This window comes from Rhinolophus hipposideros, assembly GCF_964194185.1.
Source record: "Rhinolophus hipposideros genome assembly, chromosome: 11".
Taxonomy (NCBI): domain Eukaryota; kingdom Metazoa; phylum Chordata; class Mammalia; order Chiroptera; family Rhinolophidae; genus Rhinolophus; species Rhinolophus hipposideros.
Window position 1 is genome coordinate 52283457 of NC_138057.1, and position 21887 is coordinate 52305343.

At 44.0% G+C, this 21887-nt stretch overlaps 2 protein-coding genes across 6 annotated transcripts in view; one reads left to right on the forward strand and one right to left on the reverse strand.

Annotated features, from left to right (window-relative positions):
* Positions 1-2346: 2346 nt before the first annotated feature.
* On the forward strand, positions 2347-21519 carry CLTA (clathrin light chain A). Of its 4 annotated transcripts, XM_081066846.1 has the most exons (7): positions 2347-2727; positions 8302-8339; positions 9822-9939; positions 13921-14032; positions 18368-18421; positions 19556-19591; positions 20450-20869. In XM_081066846.1, the coding sequence occupies exons 1-7, from the start codon at positions 2511-2513 to the stop codon at positions 20619-20621; spliced, it is 747 nt and encodes a 248-aa protein (XP_080922972.1). In that variant the 5' UTR covers positions 2347-2510; the 3' UTR covers positions 20622-20869. The 4 variants fall into 4 exon arrangements, with proteins under 4 accessions (XP_080922972.1, XP_080922975.1, XP_080922973.1 ...); XM_081066847.1 differs by lacking the exon at positions 19556-19591 and having other exon boundaries at positions 2384-2727; positions 20450-21519; XM_081066848.1 differs by lacking the exon at positions 18368-18421 and having other exon boundaries at positions 2384-2727.
* Positions 13665-21887, reverse strand: part of GNE (glucosamine (UDP-N-acetyl)-2-epimerase/N-acetylmannosamine kinase) — a 39653-nt gene continuing 31430 nt past the window's right edge. For both annotated transcript variants that reach the window (XR_013994467.1, XR_013994468.1), the window contains exon 14: positions 13665-14276. The gene's annotated coding sequence lies outside the window, so the exon portion shown is untranslated. The remainder of the gene's footprint in view (positions 14277-21887) is intronic.

Below are 21887 nucleotides of genomic sequence, written 5' to 3' on the forward strand. Positions count from 1 at the left end.
TCAAAGGACGCCATCAAAGTGAAAAGACACAAATTGAGAAAGTATTTGAAAAGTACATATCTGACAAGGAACTTGTATTGGAATATATCTTACAACTCAACAATAAAAGGCAAAAATCCCAATTAAAAGACAGCCAAAGGATATGAATAGACATTTCTTCAAAGAAGAGACACACATGGCCAAAAGAACATGAAAAGATGGTCAATATCATTAGCCATCCGTGAAATGCACATCAAAACCACATTGAGGACCATCCAGTTAAGCCGTCCCAGATTCCTGACCTTCAGAAACTGTGTGAAATAATGAATGTTTCTTCTTTTAAGGTGCTAAGTTCTAAGATAATTTATTACACAGCAATAGATAATACAAGCCCATCTACCTCTTTAAGATAGGAATTTCTAATAAAATTTTACTTTTTCTATTTAATAATTACTTATGAAAATTTCTGGTGTATTTTATAGCTTACACTATTAATAATTATGTCAATCCAAAACAAAATTTTAACATTCAGAGCCTATGGTCATGGGATGTGTTTTAAAAGTCAATTATATTTACATTACAAATTTTTGTTACAAAGAAGTATGATAAGTTAATCAATAAAAGTGTTTGCAGCACAAAATTCTAATAGGATAGAATTTAGAAGCAAGTGTTGGAATGCTAATATATATGTTCATGGAACAAAAGTAAGAATCTCAAATTTGTTAATGTTAATGAAAAGCTTTGTCATGTATTTTTTAATGGATGGTATCAAATCACTAGGGTCTTTAGAAGCCATTGGATATATTTAGAAGAGCAATGCAACAATTTCATTTTGAAGGATCAATATTTACAATATATTAGAGATTACATCTCTTGCTACTAATTATGAAAAAATTTAATTTCAATTTATTTACTTTTACACTTTACTTATTTTGACATTCAATATTATTTTATATTAATTTCAGGAGTGCTGGCTTCGGCAGCACATATACTAAAACTCCAGGTGTGAGGCATAGTGGTTTGACACTGATATAATTTAAGAAGTGATCCTACTGATTAGTACCACCTGGCACTATAGATGTCAATTTAAGAGTGTCCAAGAGGCACGTAGATTTTTAAAAATTCTTTCAGGAAGGGTATTTTTATCTTGCTTGGAGTTTATGGTGATTCTTGAATCTCTAGCTTGATTGATGTAATCAATTTTCGGACATTCTTAGCTCTTTTCTAACATTTCTCCATTCCCTCTCTCCTCTCCTTCTAGCTAAAATTCATGTTTTTAAAACCTATTCTTCATATTCCATGTATTTGTTATGCTCTTTTATGGTTTTTCATCCTTTTGATTCTGTGTTTCAGCCTGGATATTTTTTCTGCTCAACCTTCTGGTTCACTAATTCTCTTTTCAGCTATGTCTAATCCACTATTAAAATTTATCCATTGAATTTTTTAAATCAGCTCCTGCAAATTTCAGTTCTCAAATTTTTAAACTGCTGAAATTCGCATTTCCTTTTAATTCCTTGAACTCATTAGTCATAGCTATTTTAAAGTCTAGATAACACGATTATCTGAATACCCTGGAATTTCTATTACATGTCTGTCCCTGAGAATGTTTCTGAGTATGTTTTGGTTTCCTCTTGACCACTGACTCCCTGTGTCTGATCCTTTTCCATACAGGGCCTTGGTTTCCTTATGAACTAGGTGTTCCCTTTGGAATTTTCCAGTTCTAGAAACTCCTGTCTAGCTCTGAAAAGACGTACTAGCTGCCAAAGGACTTTGTAAAAGGCTATATAGTCACCTTTTTATAAAAATACTATGGGGGAGAAAAATCATAGCGCATTGGAATTATTTGAATCAATCACATTTAAGTCAGGTTGCTCTACAGGAGAAAATCCAGGCTAGACGAAGGAGTCCAGAAATACAAAATTTTTAAATAATTTTTTAAAAGTATAAAGCCGTGCGAGGATTAAGCCTTCCCAACAGTCCTGGGAGGGAGGCAGTGCAGGATTCCCGTTCCCATTTTACAAACGAGGAAACCGAGGTTCAGAAAGTCTAAGTAGCTTGCCTCTTTCGTAATCGATCAGTCATCGCCGCCTTAACTTTATCTCATCTCCGGGTTCAGCACTGGAATCCCCTCAGAGGTGGCGATCCCGGGTCGATACAGTCCCAAAGGCCAGGCGAGAAAAGCTGCTTTAAACCGAGCGCCACTTACACTTCGCTCTGACCCACTGGGCTCAACGCCCTGGCCCTCGGCGCTGTCTGAGAGTCACGAGATTTCCTCGAGGTCCCGCCCCTCCTCCTTCTGATTGGGTAGCTCGTGACTACTGCTGTTCTCTGATTGGTTGTTATGTGTTCGGCTCTCCAATACCGCCTAGACCAACCGGATATAGGGGCAGGGTTTCCGCTTCCCCCTTCTTCCTCCTCTCGCTTGCCCACTGAGCGGAGACGCCACCACAGCGGCTGCTGCCGGGCGCGGTGTCGGAGGGTTGGTTCGCTTGTCTCTCAGCATCGGTGTACGTGCCGTTGAACTGCCGGTCATGGCTGAGCTAGATCCGTTCGGCGCCCCCACCGGCGCTCCCGGAGGCCCCGCGCTGGGGAACGGGGTGGCTGGCGCGGGCGAGGAAGACCCGGCTGCGGCCTTCTTGGCCCAGCAGGAGAGCGAGATTGCGGGCATCGAGAACGACGAGGCCTTCGCCATCCTGGACGGCGGCGCTCCTGGGCCCCAGCCGCACGGCGAGCCGCCGGGGGGTCCCGGTGAGAATGCGGGCTCGCTCGCGTGGGGCGGGAGGACTTACCTGGAAACTCAGCCCAGAATGGGCCCGAGAGCTCTGTGTCGCTCTTGTTCTTGCCAAACCGTGAGGTGGAGGAGTGCAGAGAGGAAACGAGACCCCGGCCCCGTCACGCAGAAACCTAGGCTCGGGACGCCTTCTTGGTTCTGTGTGTTGGAGCGCTCCTGGGCGCGGATGGAGCGAGAAAGCAAAGAAAATAGGGTGGTAGGCTAAGGAGCCCGAAGAAGCCCATTCAATTCCGGGACTTTTCATTGAGCACTTGGTGTTTCACGAGCCCCGCCTCTGAAGCTCAGCCGCATTGGCGCAGTTTGGCCAGGCGCACAGGCAAGTCTGAGCCCAGCACAGGACCAGTGGTTAGGGAATGAGGGCAGGGAAAAAAACAGTATCGTTTTCGAGATGTACAAACAAAAATGGCAATGCAGTAATTTAAGCACTTAAGGTATGCAGAACGTTGGGTGATGGGGAGGAAAGGAGGAGCGAGTAAGGCACTCCAGGAGGATGGTCTGGCCCTGGAGAAACAAACTCCGGCCCAAGAGGAAGCAGTTTTACCATTTGTCGAACGCATTAGTACTGGCCAGGCTTCCCGACACTACATCCGGTGGGAACCCCTTTGGTAGGCAGTGTTGCCTAAGCAGAACCTAAGATTCGCTTGGACCGATCTTCCAGGAGGCGCAGAGAGAGGGTGCTATGGCCTTTTCCCAGCCAAACTCAAGCAAAAACGGCAGTAGAATGCCAGTTTGACCTTTGAACGCCTCATCTGCCTGTGATGTTTAGAATTGTGGAGGTAAGAGGAGAAAACGAGTGGAACAGATCTTTTCAGTAGTATGGGGAAGTAGTAAATTAGCTAGAAGAAATGAGACGTGGCTTTTCATTTACTTTAAAAATTGTAATTAAGAAGAATAGGGAACTGGTGGGGCAGATGGGAGTGTTTGTACTGTCCTAAAGTCAAACCTTCAGGGGCTAGGTGGGGAACATAAATGAGAGGAACATACTGTGAGGTCGTGTTGTGGACGGAGGCTTTGGCGCACTAGCGCAGTGCTCTTCAGAAAAGCGTTCAGACTCAGAAATCGCAAATTACTATGCCAAGCCAAGCAGAACCTTTTCTAGGGTATTGGGGTGTAGTGACTGCTAGTCTGCGGTCTCTCAGTTTTTATACTATACCATGCTGCCTCTTAAGCAAATCAGTCCCCCAGTAAGAACATGTAATAAACCTGAAAATTACATGTGAACGTGTAATATACCTGAAAATGCAATTTATAGCCAGCAGGTTGGACTGAACTGGGCTGTGGCTGGGAGATGAAGTTGGCTTTATGTGATAAGGGTTTTTTGTTGTTCTTGGCTGGTCTTTAACATTTGCCTAAGAATCATAAAATGCACTTTTTAGGTCCTTAGTTTACCTCCCTCATTTAATAGAAAATTGAGTCCTACAGAGAAACCACTTGCTTTAGAAAAAGGGCAATAGCTGAGCCCTGTTTCCCCGCCGTTGGACAGTTTTTTATGTATGTCTTGTAGTGGGGTAAGAGATTGTCATTTCTGAAAGGCAGTTGTGGCTGCCCTGGGTAGGACAGAGTTGGGAGACTCAGGACCCATAGTTAGAAGACTGTCCTGATTCAAGGACAGATGATACTCTTGCTCACTGTTGTAGCCGGAGTACTTAGCAGGCTGTCTGGCACATAGTAGATACAAAGGAATGGGCAAAAAATGTCAGATCCAAGGGTCCTATACAGAAGCAGCAAATCTTGGTGATTGTCGCTTTGGAGAGATGAAAGGGAGAGAATAGTGTTGGACACATGAGTCCCGTGTGCATCAGGCTTTCAGCAAAGGGAAGGAAGGGATGATTGCTGACTTGGTTCCTAGGAAGGACTTTCTTAGTGAAGTAAGCGTTTAGTGATTGAAAGCCAAATCTCTGACAGTGTAGTCGGGATTGGTAATAGTGCAGTGGTCAGCACTTCCTTTGGAGATTAGAGAACTAGTCGGTCTCTCCCTCTCTGTGTCTTTCTCCCTCTCTTTCTCCTCTCCCTCCTTACCTTTCCTTCCCTCTCTTCCTCTCTCAAAATTCTGTGCTGTCCTAAACTGCTTTAATGTGAGTTTAACTTTGTGGTCTCCGGCAACATATATAATCGCCACCAGCGCCACTGCCCTGCCTCAGTTTTTTCTTCTGATAAAGGTGCAACTATACACCACGTAGGGTTGCTAGGATTACATTAGAGAGCACCTGTAAAGTGCTTACGTACAGAACCTGGTATTATGATTACTACACATATAGTAACTAGCTGCTATTATTTCTTGGGAGTAGGGAGAGAAAGGTGTTATGAGACCTATAGGGTTTTTTTGGGGGCGAAAGTGTATTGAGACAGATTTTAGGAGGGAGTTCTGTATCAGATGTGTTACTATACAAAGATTTATAAGCAGGAGGCTGTAACAGAGATTGAGGAGAGAGGAACATAATCTAAACTCCCTTAGCCTTGAGGGAAAGGCCCAGGGAGGATGGAGGCAGGCAAAAACCAGAGGAGTTAGACCTGAGCCCTGGTTGCCTCCCTCAGTTGTCAGGAGAGGTGGAGTCCTAAGTTTAGACGTGGGAGGTAACCGGCTGGGTGAAGTGGCTTGGAGGATTGGAGAACAAGTGGTCAGGAAAGAGGCAACCTGGTTCTAGAGCTGTTGAAAAGCTTCAATCCTGAGCGCTGAGGAGGGAGGAGAATAAGAGGTGATTAAGGAGCGGCCAAGAGACTATGGCAGTGAGGCACTATTTCTTATGTTCCTGATGAGTCCTTTCTTGGGAGAGAAAGAGGAAGAGAGGTGTGTGAATTAAAGGCAAGCTTTCTGAAGAAGAGTCATTTTCTTGGCAGCAGTGGTGGAGAGAAGTAGAAGGCAATGTCATGCATGGCCTTCAGTAGTACTGTCTGTTTCCTGTGTGCCAGGTTCTCTCCATACTGTCAGATCCATGCAGTAAGTCAGTCTGCAGGCTGGGTGGTGGTGTCATCCTGTTTGATGAGAACTGATCGTGGAAGTTAAGCAGTGATCCTAAGGTAGCACACAGCTCCTCTGGAATTCAGACCCAGGTCTGCTTGACTTTCAATGGTGGGGGAACATGGGAGGTTGAAGGTGCGTTTGGGACAGTCTTATCTCTGGAAACGGATTCTGACCCTTGTTTCTGTCCTGAAATGCCCTAGCCAGTTGCCTTCTGGAGCATCAGGTTCCTTAGCTTAGTTGTCCTAATAAATCAAGGCACCTTAGATGTCCTGTCTGTATGTTTCTGTAGCAACAGCCGATCCTTTCACTTGGGCCAGTTGAATGCCAGTACAGTGGTCCGGTTACTAGAAGAGTTCAAGCATTTGCCAGGGGGTGTGGCTGAGTCTTCTGACCTAAAGGACAGGTAGCATGTGACTTAGAGGAGCTACGGGATGAGAATTGCTTCTAGTTTCGTGATGGAGTAGTGATCAAAGTCTCTCCTATTGGGAATGGCCCATATGCACTGGCTAGTTTGGTGTGTTTTCTGTAATATATTAACCAGAATGTCGGCCTGGCCAGACTAGCCATTGTAGGCTCTAGGATTTAAAATTAATCTCACTCTTTTCTGTCTTACACAAAAATAAATTTTAGGTAGATTAAAGAGAGACTTTTTTTTAAGTACCAGAAGAAAAATGAATATCTCAATAGGAAAGGCCTTCAGCATAAAAGCAGATATAAAAATCATAAAGGATAAATTGATAGTGACCACATACAAGTTAAGTACTTCTAGGTGTTAAGTGTCATAAATCATATAAAAAGTCAATGGGGAAGTATTTGCAGTAGGAGAGAACAAATTATACTGAGAGAATACTTAGAGATCAAAAGATAGCAGAAAATGGGCAACACTGAGACAATTCAGTAAAGGAAAGGAAATGTCAGGTAAGTGATTACCTCACAGAAAACAAGATTGGCATAACAAAGCCACCTTAAGGCTTTTGTCCTGCTATCAAATTAGCAAACATTTTTTAAAATGGTAAAACTCAGTCTTGGTAGGTCTGAAAAATGGGACACTCGTGTACTGATAGTAGTCATATAAATGGTAGGCCACAGGGGGGCAAGTAGTTGGTTCAGAAGTCTTTAAAATATGTATGCTGTGACCCCGCAATTCTCCATGAAGGAATTTATTACTGAGGAGCAATTGAATATGCCTGCCCCAAGTACTTTTATTAGTTTTTCGGTAAACTTTGCATTTATAAAACTTTATAGAGTACTTTAAAAATTACTTGTGTAGGTAATTTAAAGTAAGAAAATGTCAGTGACCAAAATTTAGAGAGACTCATGTTTGTACTATCATAAGTAAAGCATAGGAGTAAAATTAGGGAAATTAAGTTAAGAAAAGTATAAGAAGTGTGTTGAAATTATCAAGATACATAACCAGCATTTGAAACATAGATCAAAGCTGAGGTGGGTTGGTAAATGCGTAAATCCTGCAGTTTGTATTTGTGTCAAATTATTAGATGATTATCAGATGTGACTTTCTGGCTTGCTCAGGTATTGCACCACTTTTTAAAAGCTGCTTATCTCATAATATGTGCATTTAATATTTTTCTTATATATCTTTAACATAAAAATAAATTTGAGAGAAAATATTGTCATCATTATCTGCCCCTTCAAGAACAACTTCCAGAAACCCTACGTGTATTCTAAGTCTGGTCATTTGCAAAGTGCTGATATTTATAGGTTTGTTGTGAGGATGAGAACTTAATGTATATAAAGCATTTAACACTGTCTGGCACGTTGGAAGGGATAAGTAGTAGGTGTCTTCATATTAATAAAGTTGAGAGTTTAATACTATAGATGAATATGCATTTAACTAACAGGATAGAAAACAATGGGCTGAGTGATGAAATTACATGACATTTTCTTCTGTCTCCATTTACGGTTTTTAAAAACCAAGGTTGTGGTATCAGGGAGACACACTGGGAAAATGATGTATAAAGTTTTCAATACTCCCAAAGTCAAGAGGATGGTAATTGGAAAAAGCAAGAGAACCAAAAGAAGGGATAAAATGTTAGGGTTGACTTGGGAAATGGGCATTTGAAATTGGATTTATAGGCATACCTTAGAGATACTATGGGTTTTGTTCCAGACCACCACAATAAAGGGAGTATTGCATTAAAGGGAGTAATCTTTTTGCTGGTGGAGCGTCTTGTCTTCAATTTGTTAAAAAACAAACAAATGAGAGAAAAAAAACATAACATTTGTGAAGCGCAATAAAACGAGATATGCCTGTAATCAGTTAGGAACCAAGACCAGAAGTGTTGTTTGATGTGTTACCTCTAAGCCAGAAAGCAGAATCTCAAAAGCTTTTGGGCTTGGGACATATTTGTCCACATTTTGGTGGAGCCATTTTGTATAAGCACATCTTGGTTTCATTAACTGAAAAGTTGTTTATTGTTATATCTAGTACCGGGATGGCCTGGAGTAACTTAGAATACCTACAACATACAATACTACATTATACTCTGTAACCCTTTGGCCCAGCATTTGACCAGCTATGATTGACAGGCTGCGATCTTATGTCTTACAGATGCTGTTGAAGGAGTGATGAATGGCGAATACTACCAGGTACAGAGTATTATGATTATATTGAATGATAGTGGGCGAGAGTTTTCCTTTCCTGTGATTTAATTGACTGTGATTTGAATTGACTGACCTAGAAAGGACCCTATTCCCTTGACTTTTTGGATGTATTAGTAGCTGGCAGGTATGTTACCTGCCAAAGTAGAAGGATTTGAAGGGAAGTGACACTGGTAGAGCATTCTTTTACAGTGTTATTGACCTGGCCCTGGTGTTACCATCTTTATTCTCAAGAAATGACCCTTCATGGTGGTGATGATGATGACGATGACGGTGAATTTAAACACTGTCACCCACCATGTCAAGCACTGTTTATACTTTATCTTATTTAATCAGGATAACAACCTGAGGGACCTGTGTTGTTATCTCTGTTTTATAGATGAATAACTGAGGCACACAGGTTAAATCAGTAGACAGGTAACAAAGGTAGTATGTGGTGGGGCCCGCATTTTGAACCTTTTAGATTGTATTGGAGGTTCGGGGGGTATTTGTGATGAATACCATTATTTTCCTCTGTGCCACTAAACTTCCTCAACTTGCTACCCCTGCTTGCATTGGCTTAAACATAGAGAACTTACACCAGTTTATATAATTGAAAGAGCTTTGAGCTAGGTTAGGTGTCCTCAGACCAAACTCTGACTCAGTTCCTCTAGGACTCTGGCTCTGCCTGCCGAGTGTGCAGTTTCATACTCAGGCTTTTTTCATGGTGGTGCAATGGCTGCAGCACTTCCAGGCCTCACATGTGCATGTCTTGTTATCTAGAACAAGACAGAGGTTTCTTCTCTCACCCACCTACTGCATTTCTCTCTGGACCAACCAAGTAGTCACTGTAGCCTGCGGGACTAGCATGGTGCTTAGCTTATGCCTGGGTTTCTGCCCATCCCTCAACCAGTTAACTGGCAAGAAGGGTGAGATTAGTCTAATTGGTTTAAACCAAAGGTGAATTAACCTTTTCTGTAAAGGGGCAGATAGTAAACATATTAAGCTTTGTGGGTCATACGGTCTCTATCATACTACTCTTGCTATAACACGAAAGTATCCATAGACAGTACATAAAGAAATGGGCATAGCTGTGTTCTGGTAAAGTTTAATTTTATAAAAATAGGTGGCCGGCCCGGACTGTAGTTTCCAGTCCCTGGTTTAGAATTTGGCCTTTAGAGTGAGACAGAAAACTGATAACACTGTTTCCTAGTAAGTCCATTACTCACCTCCCCGACTTTTCTTATCTTGTGCTCATGTCCCATTTATTAACAGATAGGGTAACAACTATGCCGCCTCCTCCTGGGTTGTGAAGATTAAGTGCAGTAATATGAAAGCGCCCTCGCAGCATGTAGGGTTGTGTGAATGCTGAGGTACTCCTTTAACATTTTACAGCTGTCAGTGCTGTACATAGCCAGGGGTTCTAATTGTAAGTGCCTTTCAGGAAGGAGTTGTGGGTACTGATAGAGGACAATTGTGTTTTGTTTTAAGGAGAGTAATGGTCCAACAGACAGTTACGCAGCTATTTCACAAGTGGATCGATTGCAATCAGAGCCTGAAAGTATCCGTAAATGGAGAGAAGAGCAAACGGAACGCTTGGAAGCCCTTGGTAAGGAATCCCTTTCTGTCTGTGGGTGTCCGTTTTCAGTGGAATAATTGATCTTGACTCTACTTTTATCCCTTTTTAACTTGAATTAGCCATAATGTCCTTGTCTAGTCTTTGGGAAGATCTCTTCCTCAGCCTGAAGGTCTCCAGGCTCCCCACATGGAGATGCTTAATCACAGGCAGTTTTGTAAGGACTAGGGCAGCCCAGAGAGCCACCATGTGCATCCTCAGGAAGAGTGGGGCGGGGCGTGGAAAGGAGCTGTGGACTTGGGGGGAAAGACTGGGTGTAATGCCCTTCACTCTGACCACCTGTGGGCTCTTGCTTACCCAAACCTTGCAGAGTCGGTTTCTTCACCTGTGGAATAAGATCAGTGTTACCAACCCCAAGGGTTTTCAGGGGTGGTAATTTTGAGAATGCTTTGGAAACTTGAAGGTGTTATATCCATGTCAGACTTAATAGTCCATTATCATTTGAAGGCTGAATTTAAGGTAACACTTAAGGGGAAAATGTGAGGTATGTTAGGAAACATGTACAGTTGGTTTGCTTACCCTACTATCCTTGGAAGGTAAGTTTTTACATTTTTATGGATGAGAAGAGTGAAAAGCATAGGTAGACTAAGTTTTTGAATCACACAGCTAAAAAGTATGAGAGTCAGAATTTTAGCTTCAGTCTGCCCTGCTTCAGAGTCCGTACCCATCCTTTCAGCCACATGCATTTAGTGTACCCCATCTCGCTGGGCAGGCTGAGCCCTTGACCAGTGCCTGCCGCCAGCCTGGCCTTTGGTGTCAGCTGTTGGTCAGTCAATCAGGAGAGATTTGATATCTGTACATGCAGGTTGGAGAGGTGTGGCAGAATGGGGATGATATCCATGAGTATTCTTTTCTCAAATTTTTATTAAAATTTCAAACACAGAATAATAGAAAGAAGAGTAAAATGAACATGTGTACCCCCTAGAATCAGTAATTAACATTTTGATGTATTGGTTTATCTTTATATAAATGAGGCGTGTATGTGTGTTTTATACACACACATATGTGTATTATGACTACACACAATTTTTTTCTGATCTCCTTTTAAGATACAGATACCACATACTTCATGCCTAAATATTGTACACTTAGAAATTCAATGTTCTGCTATGTAACCACAATGTCAGCATTATTAGTCCTTCTTGGGAACCACTGAACTAGTGAAAACATGACTCCTATTTTTCAGAAGGGGTAACTGACACCTAGCAGTAGGAAGGGACATGACTCAAATAACACAGCCAATTAGTGTAAAATCTGTTGTCTCTCCAGCCCAGCTTATGTGGCTTTCAGAGCATAGGGCACACTTGTTTGAGCCTTTACAGCACTACCCAGTAGTTGTGTCGATGACAATGGAAATATGCTGTGTCAGTGCTTTCCGGTATGGTAGCCACCAGTCACCTGTAGCTATTAAACACTTGAAATGGGGCGAGTATGACTGAGAAACTAATTTTCAAATTTCACTTAATTTTAATAAGTAGCCGCATGTGGCTAGTAGCTACTATAGTGGATAGTGCAGCTTTAGAAAGATGAAATAGGTCTTCATGATGCTGACAACTTCAGTCCTTGCTTGTTCTTTGTATATCTCTTCGTAATAGGCTTAGAGGCAAGATTTGGCTGGTATTAGTACCACTGGAATATTTTTCATGTTACAGAACTCAACTTGATCTTTCCCCAAAGTTTAGCAAAGTTGTCTTCTCCACAGAGAGAGTACACTTTGGTGTTTGGAAAAATTGTGGTTTCCTTTTCAATTATCACATTGGACACTTGTGTTCTGATTGTATCAGATTAAATTTGTCCATGAACTGCGTGCTTCTTCAGGTTTACCTTTTTTTCCTTGCAAGAACTAGGAGAAAGCACAAGATGCTAAGAATAGAGAACCAGTGCCAGTGATTTTCAGCTTAACTACTGGCTGTTCTCAGGTAATTTTCTGTGAACAGTAATGCGGATGGCCGGGGGAGAAGACAGCTGTCAGTGTGCCCTGCTGTCTAAGGGGACTCTCTATCCTTCCCTCCCCTTCTCCCTCCCAGATGCAAAGAGATGGGATTACAGCTTGGATCTTTGTATCATCAAGCTAAGCATTTAAGAGTTCTAAATTCTTATTGCCAGTGTCACTTCATAAATCTGTAAAAGCAAGAAGACAGTATAAAGAGACTGTTTTATGCAGTGTCTACAATTTGTGCAGGTGGACACATTTTTTATTTAAATAAAATTTTGAGAGATATTTTGTTCCTACTATATAATATTTAAAAAATTATCAGACTACACAGAAAGAAAATACTCTTCAATCAAAAAATAATTTTTTGGAAGTAATTTCACCACTGTTGAAAAGGAGACCTTGCATTTTAACTTTGGTATTTTTTAATTATCCACATGTCACCATCAGCCCATGGTATCTCTCATTCCGCATATACTTAATGTCATGGACAGACACACATCAGGAGTACACTCTGTATACTTGTCATCAATGGAGAATCTGAGTAAAATAATTGTAGTGAGCGATAGGTCACCTTCTGATAAGTTAGATAACAGATAACGGTAAAAAGTTCTTTTATAATCTGGAACTGTGGGGAAGCTTCTGGATGCTAATGCTATTTCTGGTAGTTACGGACTGCTTCCTGCAGGTTGTTCTTATAAGACATTTCTTGCAAAGGCCCTAAAAATGCCCCAAAATGCTTAATTTCTTCTTCCAAGTGGTTCTTTTCCACCACCACTGCTTCCCCCCCACTCCCACCCCAGGACACTACTAACTACAGGCTCTGGCTCTGCACTGTCTAAACTCTGGTCGGAATCAGTGGTGACCACCTTCTAGTCACGTATTGTGGTTATTTTCAGGCTTGCTTCCCTTTCGCCCCCGAGACAGCAGCATGAAGTAAGAACATGAGCTTCAGAGTTGGACCTCGGTTTGAATCTTGGCTTTGCCACTTACTGTAACCTTTACGGAGTCTTCTCAAATTTTCTGAGCTGTAGTTTTTCTCACTGCTGAATATGAGACGAGTTTACCTTCTTAGGATTGTAAAGATGAAATGAGACATCTACAAAACACCTGCCAGAGAGAACGTCCCAAGAATGTTTCAAGTGAAATATCAGGGTAGCTTCAAGTGTCAGTTGCAGCAGTAGCTGTGACCTGTATTTCTTTTTCTCGCACTATCTACTGACATGCCTCTGGCTAAATGTCTTAGGAAAACCCATATTTAGTCCTGAGAAACTTCCTGCTAGGTGTGCATTTTCTCTCTGTAACTTCTAGAACCTTGGGGTAACTGTTAATAGTGATTCCCCCACCCCCTGCAGTTCTCTCCATTGGAGTTTCTCTTTTCATTTTATCTAGCTCTGCCGCAAACTCGCTCTGCATTTAGCAGGAATAGATATTCTGTGGTCCCCTCAACTTAAACATCTCTATTCTGCTGTCCCTGGTTGCTGAATCCTCTCTGCCACTGGTATTCCTAATCGCTCCCTGCTTCAAAAAAGTGCTTCTCCCATATTTAGTTAAGAGAGTGTCTGTGTTTTACAAAACCATTGTCCACCTGGGGTGTGGAATAGTTTGTGAGAAGATTTTGTGAAAAGATTATGAATAGTCCACCCTGAACTAATATCGGTAGCATTATTAAAGAATCATCCATAATTGCCTTTTCCCCAGTTGGTGCCTCCAAAGGCTTTTTTTCTGTTAAAAGTTAGTATTTCCACTCCCTCCCCCTAAAACAAACACCCCAAAATAGTGACCCACTAAGGTGTCAGTGGACTGGGATAAAACGTGGTCAAACTCCTTGAGCAGAATCACTAAGATCAAGAGCTGGTTGTACAAACAGGGAAAACAGAATTTTATCTTCTGTCCCAACTATTCTCCCTCCAGCACACAAACCTGCACACAGCATAAACATGATACGACCAAAAGAGACTGATGAAATGAACTTGAATTTGTGTTGGTTTCATTTGTATTTCTTTTACTTTCCTTCACAGATGCCAATTCTCGGAAGCAAGAAGCAGAGTGGAAAGAAAAAGCAATAAAGGAGCTGGAAGAGTGGTATGCGAGGCAGGACGAGCAGCTACAGAAAACAAAAGCAAACAACAGGTCAGTCCATGGTGCTTCTAGCACAGCTTGTTTTCCGAGATTGAATCAAATCCACTTCCAACGGCCAGTGTAGTTTCTCAGCTGCTGACTCGTTTAGTATGAAATGTCTGAGGGTTTTTGAAAAAGTGCTTAAAACATAAGCGTTGCAAGTCTTTTGAGTCTTGTGAGCATAATTCAGTCTTTCAGCCATCCCAGTTATGGTGCGTTCAGCTCTTCAACTAAGCGTTTGGTTAATAGGCACCACCTGTAATTGTATGAGACCGCAAAAGGAAAAGTTACTTCATGGATCAAGTCCACATGTAAAAGTGTAACCCTGAAATGAAAGGCTGCTTTCATGACTATACCGGGGTCTCACTCCTCTGCGACTGATTATGGACTTGGTCATGTTACGTCCCCTAAATACATCCCTGCCCTCGGAAAGCTGCATGGAGCGGTCCTTTGGCAGGGAAATGTGCTTTGTAATTAGGTAGCCAAGGATGGTCGTCCAACACAGTGATTTCAGAATTAAGGGTTCTCTGGTACTTATCTATGTCTAAGAAAATCCTGAGTTGACTTTTAAAATGCTCTTTTCAGAATTTATTGACTTACTGAAGGTTAAGTAGTTGTGGGAGAAAACATTTTCCCATCACCACTGATCAGAGGCTGTGGGCTTTACTGCTCCACGTTTTGAGTTGACTTGGAAGAAGCTCAGAAAGAGGCGGAGGCCGTGCTGCCCACCTCGGTGTAAGTTGATGGGCTTGCTTTCCCTGCTGGACTCAGACTTTACTCCCTTCAGTGGAAAGATAGGCCAGACTGGTCTTAGGATACTTTTGGTTTTCAGAGTAAAGAGACTTAGGTTCCTTTTCTCAGGGGTGGAAATGGGTTTAAGTGCCCTTGTTTCTGTCAGCAATATTAGATGGAAATCTGCCAGAAAAGAGGGAGCTGACTGCTTTGCCAGCCCGCCTGTGCCCTGTGGGGCAACTGTGACAGAACAGACGGGCTGTTTGTACAGCAGTCTGCAGCTCCCTGTCTCCTGTGGCCGCCCCTCATGCCAGGCTTCAGCGTCTGTCCTGGCCACCTTCTGTGGAGGACGCATTCTCGTGTTTGTTGGGTTCCCTTTGAAGTTCTGTGCGTGGGGACTGCTCTCAGGCTTGGGCCCTGAGATACTGAGGGTAGGATTAGCTGCCGGGCTTCTGCTGAGCTTGTGGTCAGTTTGAAGTGCTGACAGGTCCAGGCTCCTTTATCCTGACAGGTCCAAACCTCCTTGAAGATGGTTTCCCCCAGATGCAAGTTCACATCTCTCCAGAAAGATGAGTGGGTGCTTCATGCAAGCACTGTGCGTGTGAGGCCCTTTCCCCTAGCGAGTTGCCTCAGCCCATGAGTGAGTCCACTTTGAAGTACTTGGTAAAACTGAGCTGACCCTCCCTCTTACGGGTCCCTGAGGCTTAAGCAAGTTGACATTCAGATACTTAGACTTAAAAAATGATTATGTTGGGAACAGGCTTCCCATTACAGTTTTGCTAAACTGTATCCCTTCTGTCTGTATACAGAATCAGTTGTCCTTGAAGAGAGTAATTACACCGTTTTTAGGAGCTGAGTCTTAAGGGTTTAGTCTCCCTGGGCATTGATTTAAGGGCGTGGTACCTTTCTTTGTGTAGAATTGTAGAATGTTGGGTTGGGTGGTTTCATAGGTAAACCTCAGGTTTCAGAGAGGGGAAGAGACTTAAATTTACCACTTAATTGAGAATTTGAGCTGTTTAGAGACCAGATCACTTGTGTTGTAGAAACTTGTCTGACCCTGAGTGTGTAAAGCTAGTGGCACATTAGCCACTGTCACCAGAGTTCCCAAAGGGATGGTTTTTATTTACATTTTCTGCCAATGATTCTTGTGGGCGGAGGTAGAAGCCATTATAGAACCACTTTGGGTGACTTCTCCAGGGATTTTGACATTGTTGATGGCTGCTTCCCCTGCCCATCCATGTTTGACTGGAACGTTAGAGTCCCGTGGAACTAAAGGAATAAGTCCCATTGATATGTATAAAGTGACTTATCTTTCTCATTGTCTGTCCACAGGTAAATAGTGAATATTTTGAGAAAAGAAAATGAGGGTGTTCATTTCAAGCAATGTCATTCTCCCTGGGTGACTCTTGTAGGAGTTGGATGTTTGAGGTGGGGGTCACAAAGATAAGGCAGAAAGGCAGAGAAGTTCGAAAGAGACTCGGAAAGCAAGGGCCTGTTTTTATGAGTGTGTCATCAGGCTTCCTGCCTTCCAGATGCCCTCAGCTGCAGCTGTCAGACCACATCTGTGCCAGGCTCTGCTGGGCGGTGGGCGGACCACAGTCAGTAGATGTTGCTCTCGAGGCATCTCTAGTCTGGCGTCAGTCTTCAGGCTGCATCTCCCTTCTTTTATCCCAAGTAGGGGCCTAAATGTCTCTGCACAGGTGTCACGAATTATTAAGTGACAGCCTGTGGGAAAGAATTCTCTTAGGAGCCAGTCAGGTGAGTTTAATCATCGAGAACCACCTAGAATATGTCCCTTTCCAATCCATAACAGAAACATCTCCCCTTTTATCTCTTTCAAGGCTTGTAAAAGTTTGGGAACGCCAGATTCCCAGTGAAGGCAAACATTTTTTCCATGACAGCTCTGGGCTGTTTGTGTGTTGGCCTCCTGAGCGCCCTGTGGTCAGGCCAGAAGGCATTTCCCCTTCTCTTCCCTGCCAGCAGGCTTCCCTGAGCCCCTTCCTCCCTTGCCTGAAGGCCACTCTGTCTGGTGGGTGAAGAACAAACAGGTGGAGGGGCCGCCTGTGTTGGCTGTGTGTGTTTTTTCCCTTTGTCCTGGTTCTGTAAGCGGCCAGCTGTCAGAGACAAGCTCTTTAGTCTTGGGGCTAGCTGCAAAGGAGCAAAAGCCTAACATTCAAGCTTTTGTTGTCTTAGCGATGCCTTGACAGGAGTCATTAAACCTTTATTTTCTGCAGAAGCAAGCACACACTGAAGTTGATTAGGTTTAGTCCTTTGTGTAAACTAAACGGATTACGGGTTTACAAGCTGGCCTGCTTTTCCTTTCCCTCCCACTCATTTGGCCCACAAAAAAACTGTTTTCCTGCTGACTCACTTTGAGTTACAATCAGGCTGTTTTGCTTTCTTTAAATTTCCACAAAACATCTATGTAGAAACCAAGATGGTAAAGAAGGAAGGGTATGTGTGAGTTTAAAAATAAACTGAAATTAAAATTACTAGAATTTCCTTTCAAATAAATACGTGATCTTAGGTTCATAACCAGGCATGATTGTCCTTTAAAAAAAGGCCCTCCCACTCCTGTACCCCGAACTAACCTGGCAAAGGACAGAGTAAGGCTTCTTGAGGGAGGCGAGGTTGGTTCCCTGCCCTGCCCACCCACCATGGACAAGGTAGGCAGCCTGGGGCCTCAGAGTCTAAGCCGGCTTGTCCCTTGCAGTGTAAATTCCACCCAGCATGCCCCCTCCCCTTTCCTTCTCGTCCCAGAGCCCTACCGTTTTGCTCCGATCTGATGTGCAAGTTAAGGAGGGATGAAGTTCTGGCTTCTGGGCTGCACCTTGTCAAAGCAGTGAAGTCTGGCCTGGATTGAGCGGACAATCGTACTTCAGGGTACACAGTGCCAGAGCCAGAACCCTGTCTGTAGTTCTTGCCACCAGACCACTTGCCTCCGGCTGCCTTTTTTCTAAGGTGGGAATTTGGAAATGACCATATGTGTTCCTAGGATACTGAAAATTGATCCCACTCAACCAGTGTGGGAAGCAGTAGTCAGATAATCCAAGATAAAACTGGCTTTGGGACCTAATGCATCTGGTGTGTGGCAGCTCTGAGGTCCAGTGATAGTGACTGAGGCTGGCAGGAAGCTGGCATGGCGTCCTGGGCACTCCCCAGCGGGAGGAAGTATTACTGTGCAGTGAGAAGAGGCAGGCAGCTTGGGTGTGAGTTCTGTGGCCCCTGGTGGCACTGGCTGCTGAGCGAGATGCTTCATCTCAGCCTCTCTCCCCTCATCTGTGAAGTGCTGAGAACGTTCAGTGTCCGAGGTTGTTGGGGTTAAGACTGAACCGACACAATGGCTATAAAAGGGCTTAGCCCGTAAGTGGGTGCCTAGGAAATGCTTGTTGTGGCCCGGGGAAGGCCGGGGTGAACCCCCCTGGGGAAGGCCAGTGGGAAACCTTGCCTACTGGTCTCCAGTGCTGGAAGCCTTGCTGGGTTAGGATGGAGCCTTGGGAACAGCTCCCCGGAGCACAGCTGTGCCTCTATTGTGGATTTGAGATGTTTCTGCTTCTCAATGTTCTCTCTTTTTTCCTGCCTGCTTGCCTGCCTTTTGGATCTCTTGCTGTCTAGGGTGGCAGATGAAGCTTTCTACAAACAACCCTTCGCTGACGTGATTGGTTATGTGTATGTTGCAAAACTAATTCCTTTTCCTGTTTTCTTTCTACTTTTCATTTAGAATTAATGTTCCTTTTATGTCACAAGTTGCTTTGCTTTTTAAATGATTGCAAATTGGCACTGTGGGGGCTGCTAAAGACTGATAAGCTGGGGGTACGATCCATTGATTGTCTTGCAGAATCATGACTACCTGCAACTCTGCCATTTTTCGTATTGGGGTTTTGGAGGGAAGGAAGCTGACTTCCTTTCAGAATGTGGGTCATTTGTGATCTTGTCTGGGAAGGTTTGGGGAGTGGGGTGGGGTCTGAGCACTGCTGCCTGCCTATCCCAGGTAGGAAGAGGGGGTGGACATCCAGGTTGGGAGCCAGTGGGGGCAGCATTTTCCACACTTGGTTCCTTCAAAGAACAGAGTTGGTTGTTTCTCCCTTGGGCAGAAGAGTCCAGAACAGGGGGGTTGTCCCCAGTGGGGGCCTCTGTGTCTCTGTGGTCTCGCATGTTGTTCTTTAGTGGCCAGCTTCTGATGCCCTGTCTCCTCACCCTTGCAGGGAGGCCCCAGCTTTGAAGCTGAGATAGCGGAAGCTATCTGATACGGGCCACTTGGGCTTTCCCCCTAAAGAAAACTGCATCTTCTCTGGAAAAGCTTATTTTTAAAAAGTTTTCTTTAAGATTCCTGTTATCATAGCAATATTGCTGAGGGCTTGGAAACAGTTCAGTTTCCTCCTTCAACATTAGGACTAGCTTTTGATTAAAGAGACATGAGGGTGGAATGGAGGAAGAGGGGTTTGTGGGGAGGGTGGACCACAGGCTGAGGGCTTGTGACTGAGCTGTTCATCCCGTTAGAAGACAGAACGGGGTTTCCTGGGCCCCCAGATGTATTTGCAGTGAGACTTGTGAAATGCTGGACTTACAGGTGGTGTTGGATTTGATTTTTGCACATTCTCTCTGGAGTAGAAATGGAGACTGCAAAGGTCGAGTCTGGGTTTGCTGCGCAGCCGGGTGGCCCAGCAAAGCCAGCTGCACGTCCCCAAGCGTAAACAGAGCGGCAAGGGCATGTCTAGCTTACAGGCCATCTGCATTGAGCTCATTCTCATTTTCTATATCTGACCTAAAGTTTCTCTCCTTGTTTTTCTTTTCACCTTTAAGCACAAACATAAACCATCCTTGCTACAGCCTAGAACAGTTAAGTAAATCTTTCTCACTGCCCCTAACTGTGTGTGCCATGCAGTCGCAGTGTTGTAGTGGCTCTGGCTTCAGCGGTGTTTGCCACGGCCATCCCTGTGAGTGCCACCCTGTCCCCACAGACCAGCCATCTCCATCGCTTTTGCTTTGCCCGTGGTGCTTGTCGGAGTAGATGAACATAGTGCGTCTTCCCCTTTTTACCACTGTCCTTTTGGGCTGTAGCTCCCACCAGCTGCTTCTCAACTGGGGGTGGGCCGACCTTGACTGAAAGAATGTTGGAGCAGTGTTCCACCACAAAGCACCTACCACTGGCTGGAGGGAAAATGGCTGAACTGAAGACTGTCCCGACAAACCCCTTCCAGAATGGCTTTAGTCTCTAGTGCTTGCTAGCATGGGAGCTTGTCTTGAATTTCTTTGGATCTGCCCAGTTTCTCTCCAGCCTTACGAATAAATCCAGAGGCTATTGTGCAATGACCTGTGGGCTTTTTAGAAGTCTCTAAATTTACTTGAAACTTAGTACAGCCCAACATAAACTACTGTTCAAGTTCTTGACCAGCCTGCTGCTTTGCTCTTAGTAATGAAGACAGTGTAGCTGGCTGAGGACTTGCCTGTTTAATGCTCTGTATCAGCAGAGACGGACACAGAGTGAGAGCCTGAACCAAACACCTGTATTCCAACATTTTACACGACAGTCCGGGCACCCCGTGCCTAGGAGAGCTGACCACGGCCAGGGGCTGTGATCCTTTGGAACACCAGAATGCCAGGCCTGAAGACGCAGTCACCTCTGTAACAAGGCAGCCACCAGATAGCTCACTGGAGGTTCTGCATTAAACCAACATATTTTGTTGTTGCTTCCAGGGCAGCAGAAGAAGCCTTTGTAAATGACATTGACGAATCGTCCCCAGGCACTGAGTGGGAACGGGTGGCCCGGCTCTGTGACTTTAACCCCAAGTCCAGCAAGCAGGCCAAAGACGTCTCCCGCATGCGCTCTGTGCTCATCTCCCTCAAGCAGGCCCCCTTGGTGCACTGAAGAGCCACCCTGTGGAAACACTACGTCTGCGGTATCTTAATCTCGGTGAAGCTCTTCACAAAATTGGATTAATTATGTTGAGTTCTTTTGGACCAAACCTTTGTCTTTAGAGTTGATCATTGTGATTGCATGTTTCTTCATCTGTGCTCTCCCTGGCATTCAGAGAGGAGGGGGCGGAGGGAGGGAAGCCTCCCAGCAGTAGCCTCGACCTGTGCTTCTGTGCATTATTCTCAGAATAAATTTGTTTCAAACAATAAACGTGAAGCTTCATTATTTACCTCAAGATACGCTGCAGTTTGGAGTGAGGTTTGAAGGGAGGAGGAATTTACCTCCATCATTTCTAGGGCTGAAGGATCACAGCCCTTGGGCATCCACCCCTGTCTTGAACTAAAATGCTCCAAGTCTATAATAGGATTCCATGGAAGTTTCCATTTGAAAAGGGAGTTCCAGGGCTAAAAGTGGACCCCATGTTGCCCATCTAAGATAGAGCTCTGTGTGAATTCTCCTCGCCAACCTAGACATTTTCGCCCAGATGGCTCGTGTTTGTCATTATCCCTTACTTCAGGGTCTTGGATAGATTTCAGTGGGGGGGGTCTCTCTGGGGTCTACAGTGAGACCTTTACTCCTCCGCATTACACCTGAGGCAGGATGGCATTAGGATGTGGCTGGCCTCATTACTCTGGATTCCCCTAGTGCTCTGCTCATATATCTATTGTCAAATCCTTTATCTACAGCTTGCTGGCCAGGACCGTAGCCACTAGGCACATGTGGCTATTTAAATTAAAATTAGTTAAAATGAAAAGTGACACTTCGTAAGTTATACAGATGTCTAATCACTGTTATACACCTGAAATAATATACTATTGTATATCAACTGTAATTGAAAAATAAAACATTTAAAAAAAATGAAAAGTGACATTCTAGCCCTTATTACATTTCATATGTTGTGGCCACGTGGTTAGGTATTATATGAATGGCACAGCATAGATCATAGAACGTTTCTGTCCTCTAGGAGACTGCTCTCTTCAGGTATCAACATATTCATTATCTGCCCTCAAAACCTGTCACATTTAGGTGACGGTTTGAGCAACTAATAAAGCCATATGTCAGAAATCTGCTTATAGTTCCCTGATACTATTTCCAAGTTGGAGATTGATGTAAACTCCTGTAATACCACACTCGGGGCGGGGGTGCGGTGGGGATGGGTAGGTCTTGCCATTGCCAAGAGGTAAAGTCCACCATCTCCTATGGTAATTGTGTCTGGAG

What these genes read in the sequence shown, in the direction of transcription:
- CLTA (XM_081066846.1), top strand. Translation starts at nt 2,511, where the DNA reads ATGGCTGAGCTAGATCCGTTCGGCGCCCCCACCGGCGCTCCCGGAGGC. An exon ending in GGAACGCTTGGAAGCCCTTG is followed by an intron (nt 9,940 to 13,920) that starts GTAAGGAATCCC and finishes TTTCCTTCACAG; the next exon opens with ATGCCAATTCTCGGAAGCAA. An exon ending in CCTTGCTACAGCCTAGAACA is followed by an intron (nt 19,592 to 20,449) that starts GTTAAGTAAATC and finishes TGTTGCTTCCAG; the next exon opens with GGCAGCAGAAGAAGCCTTTG.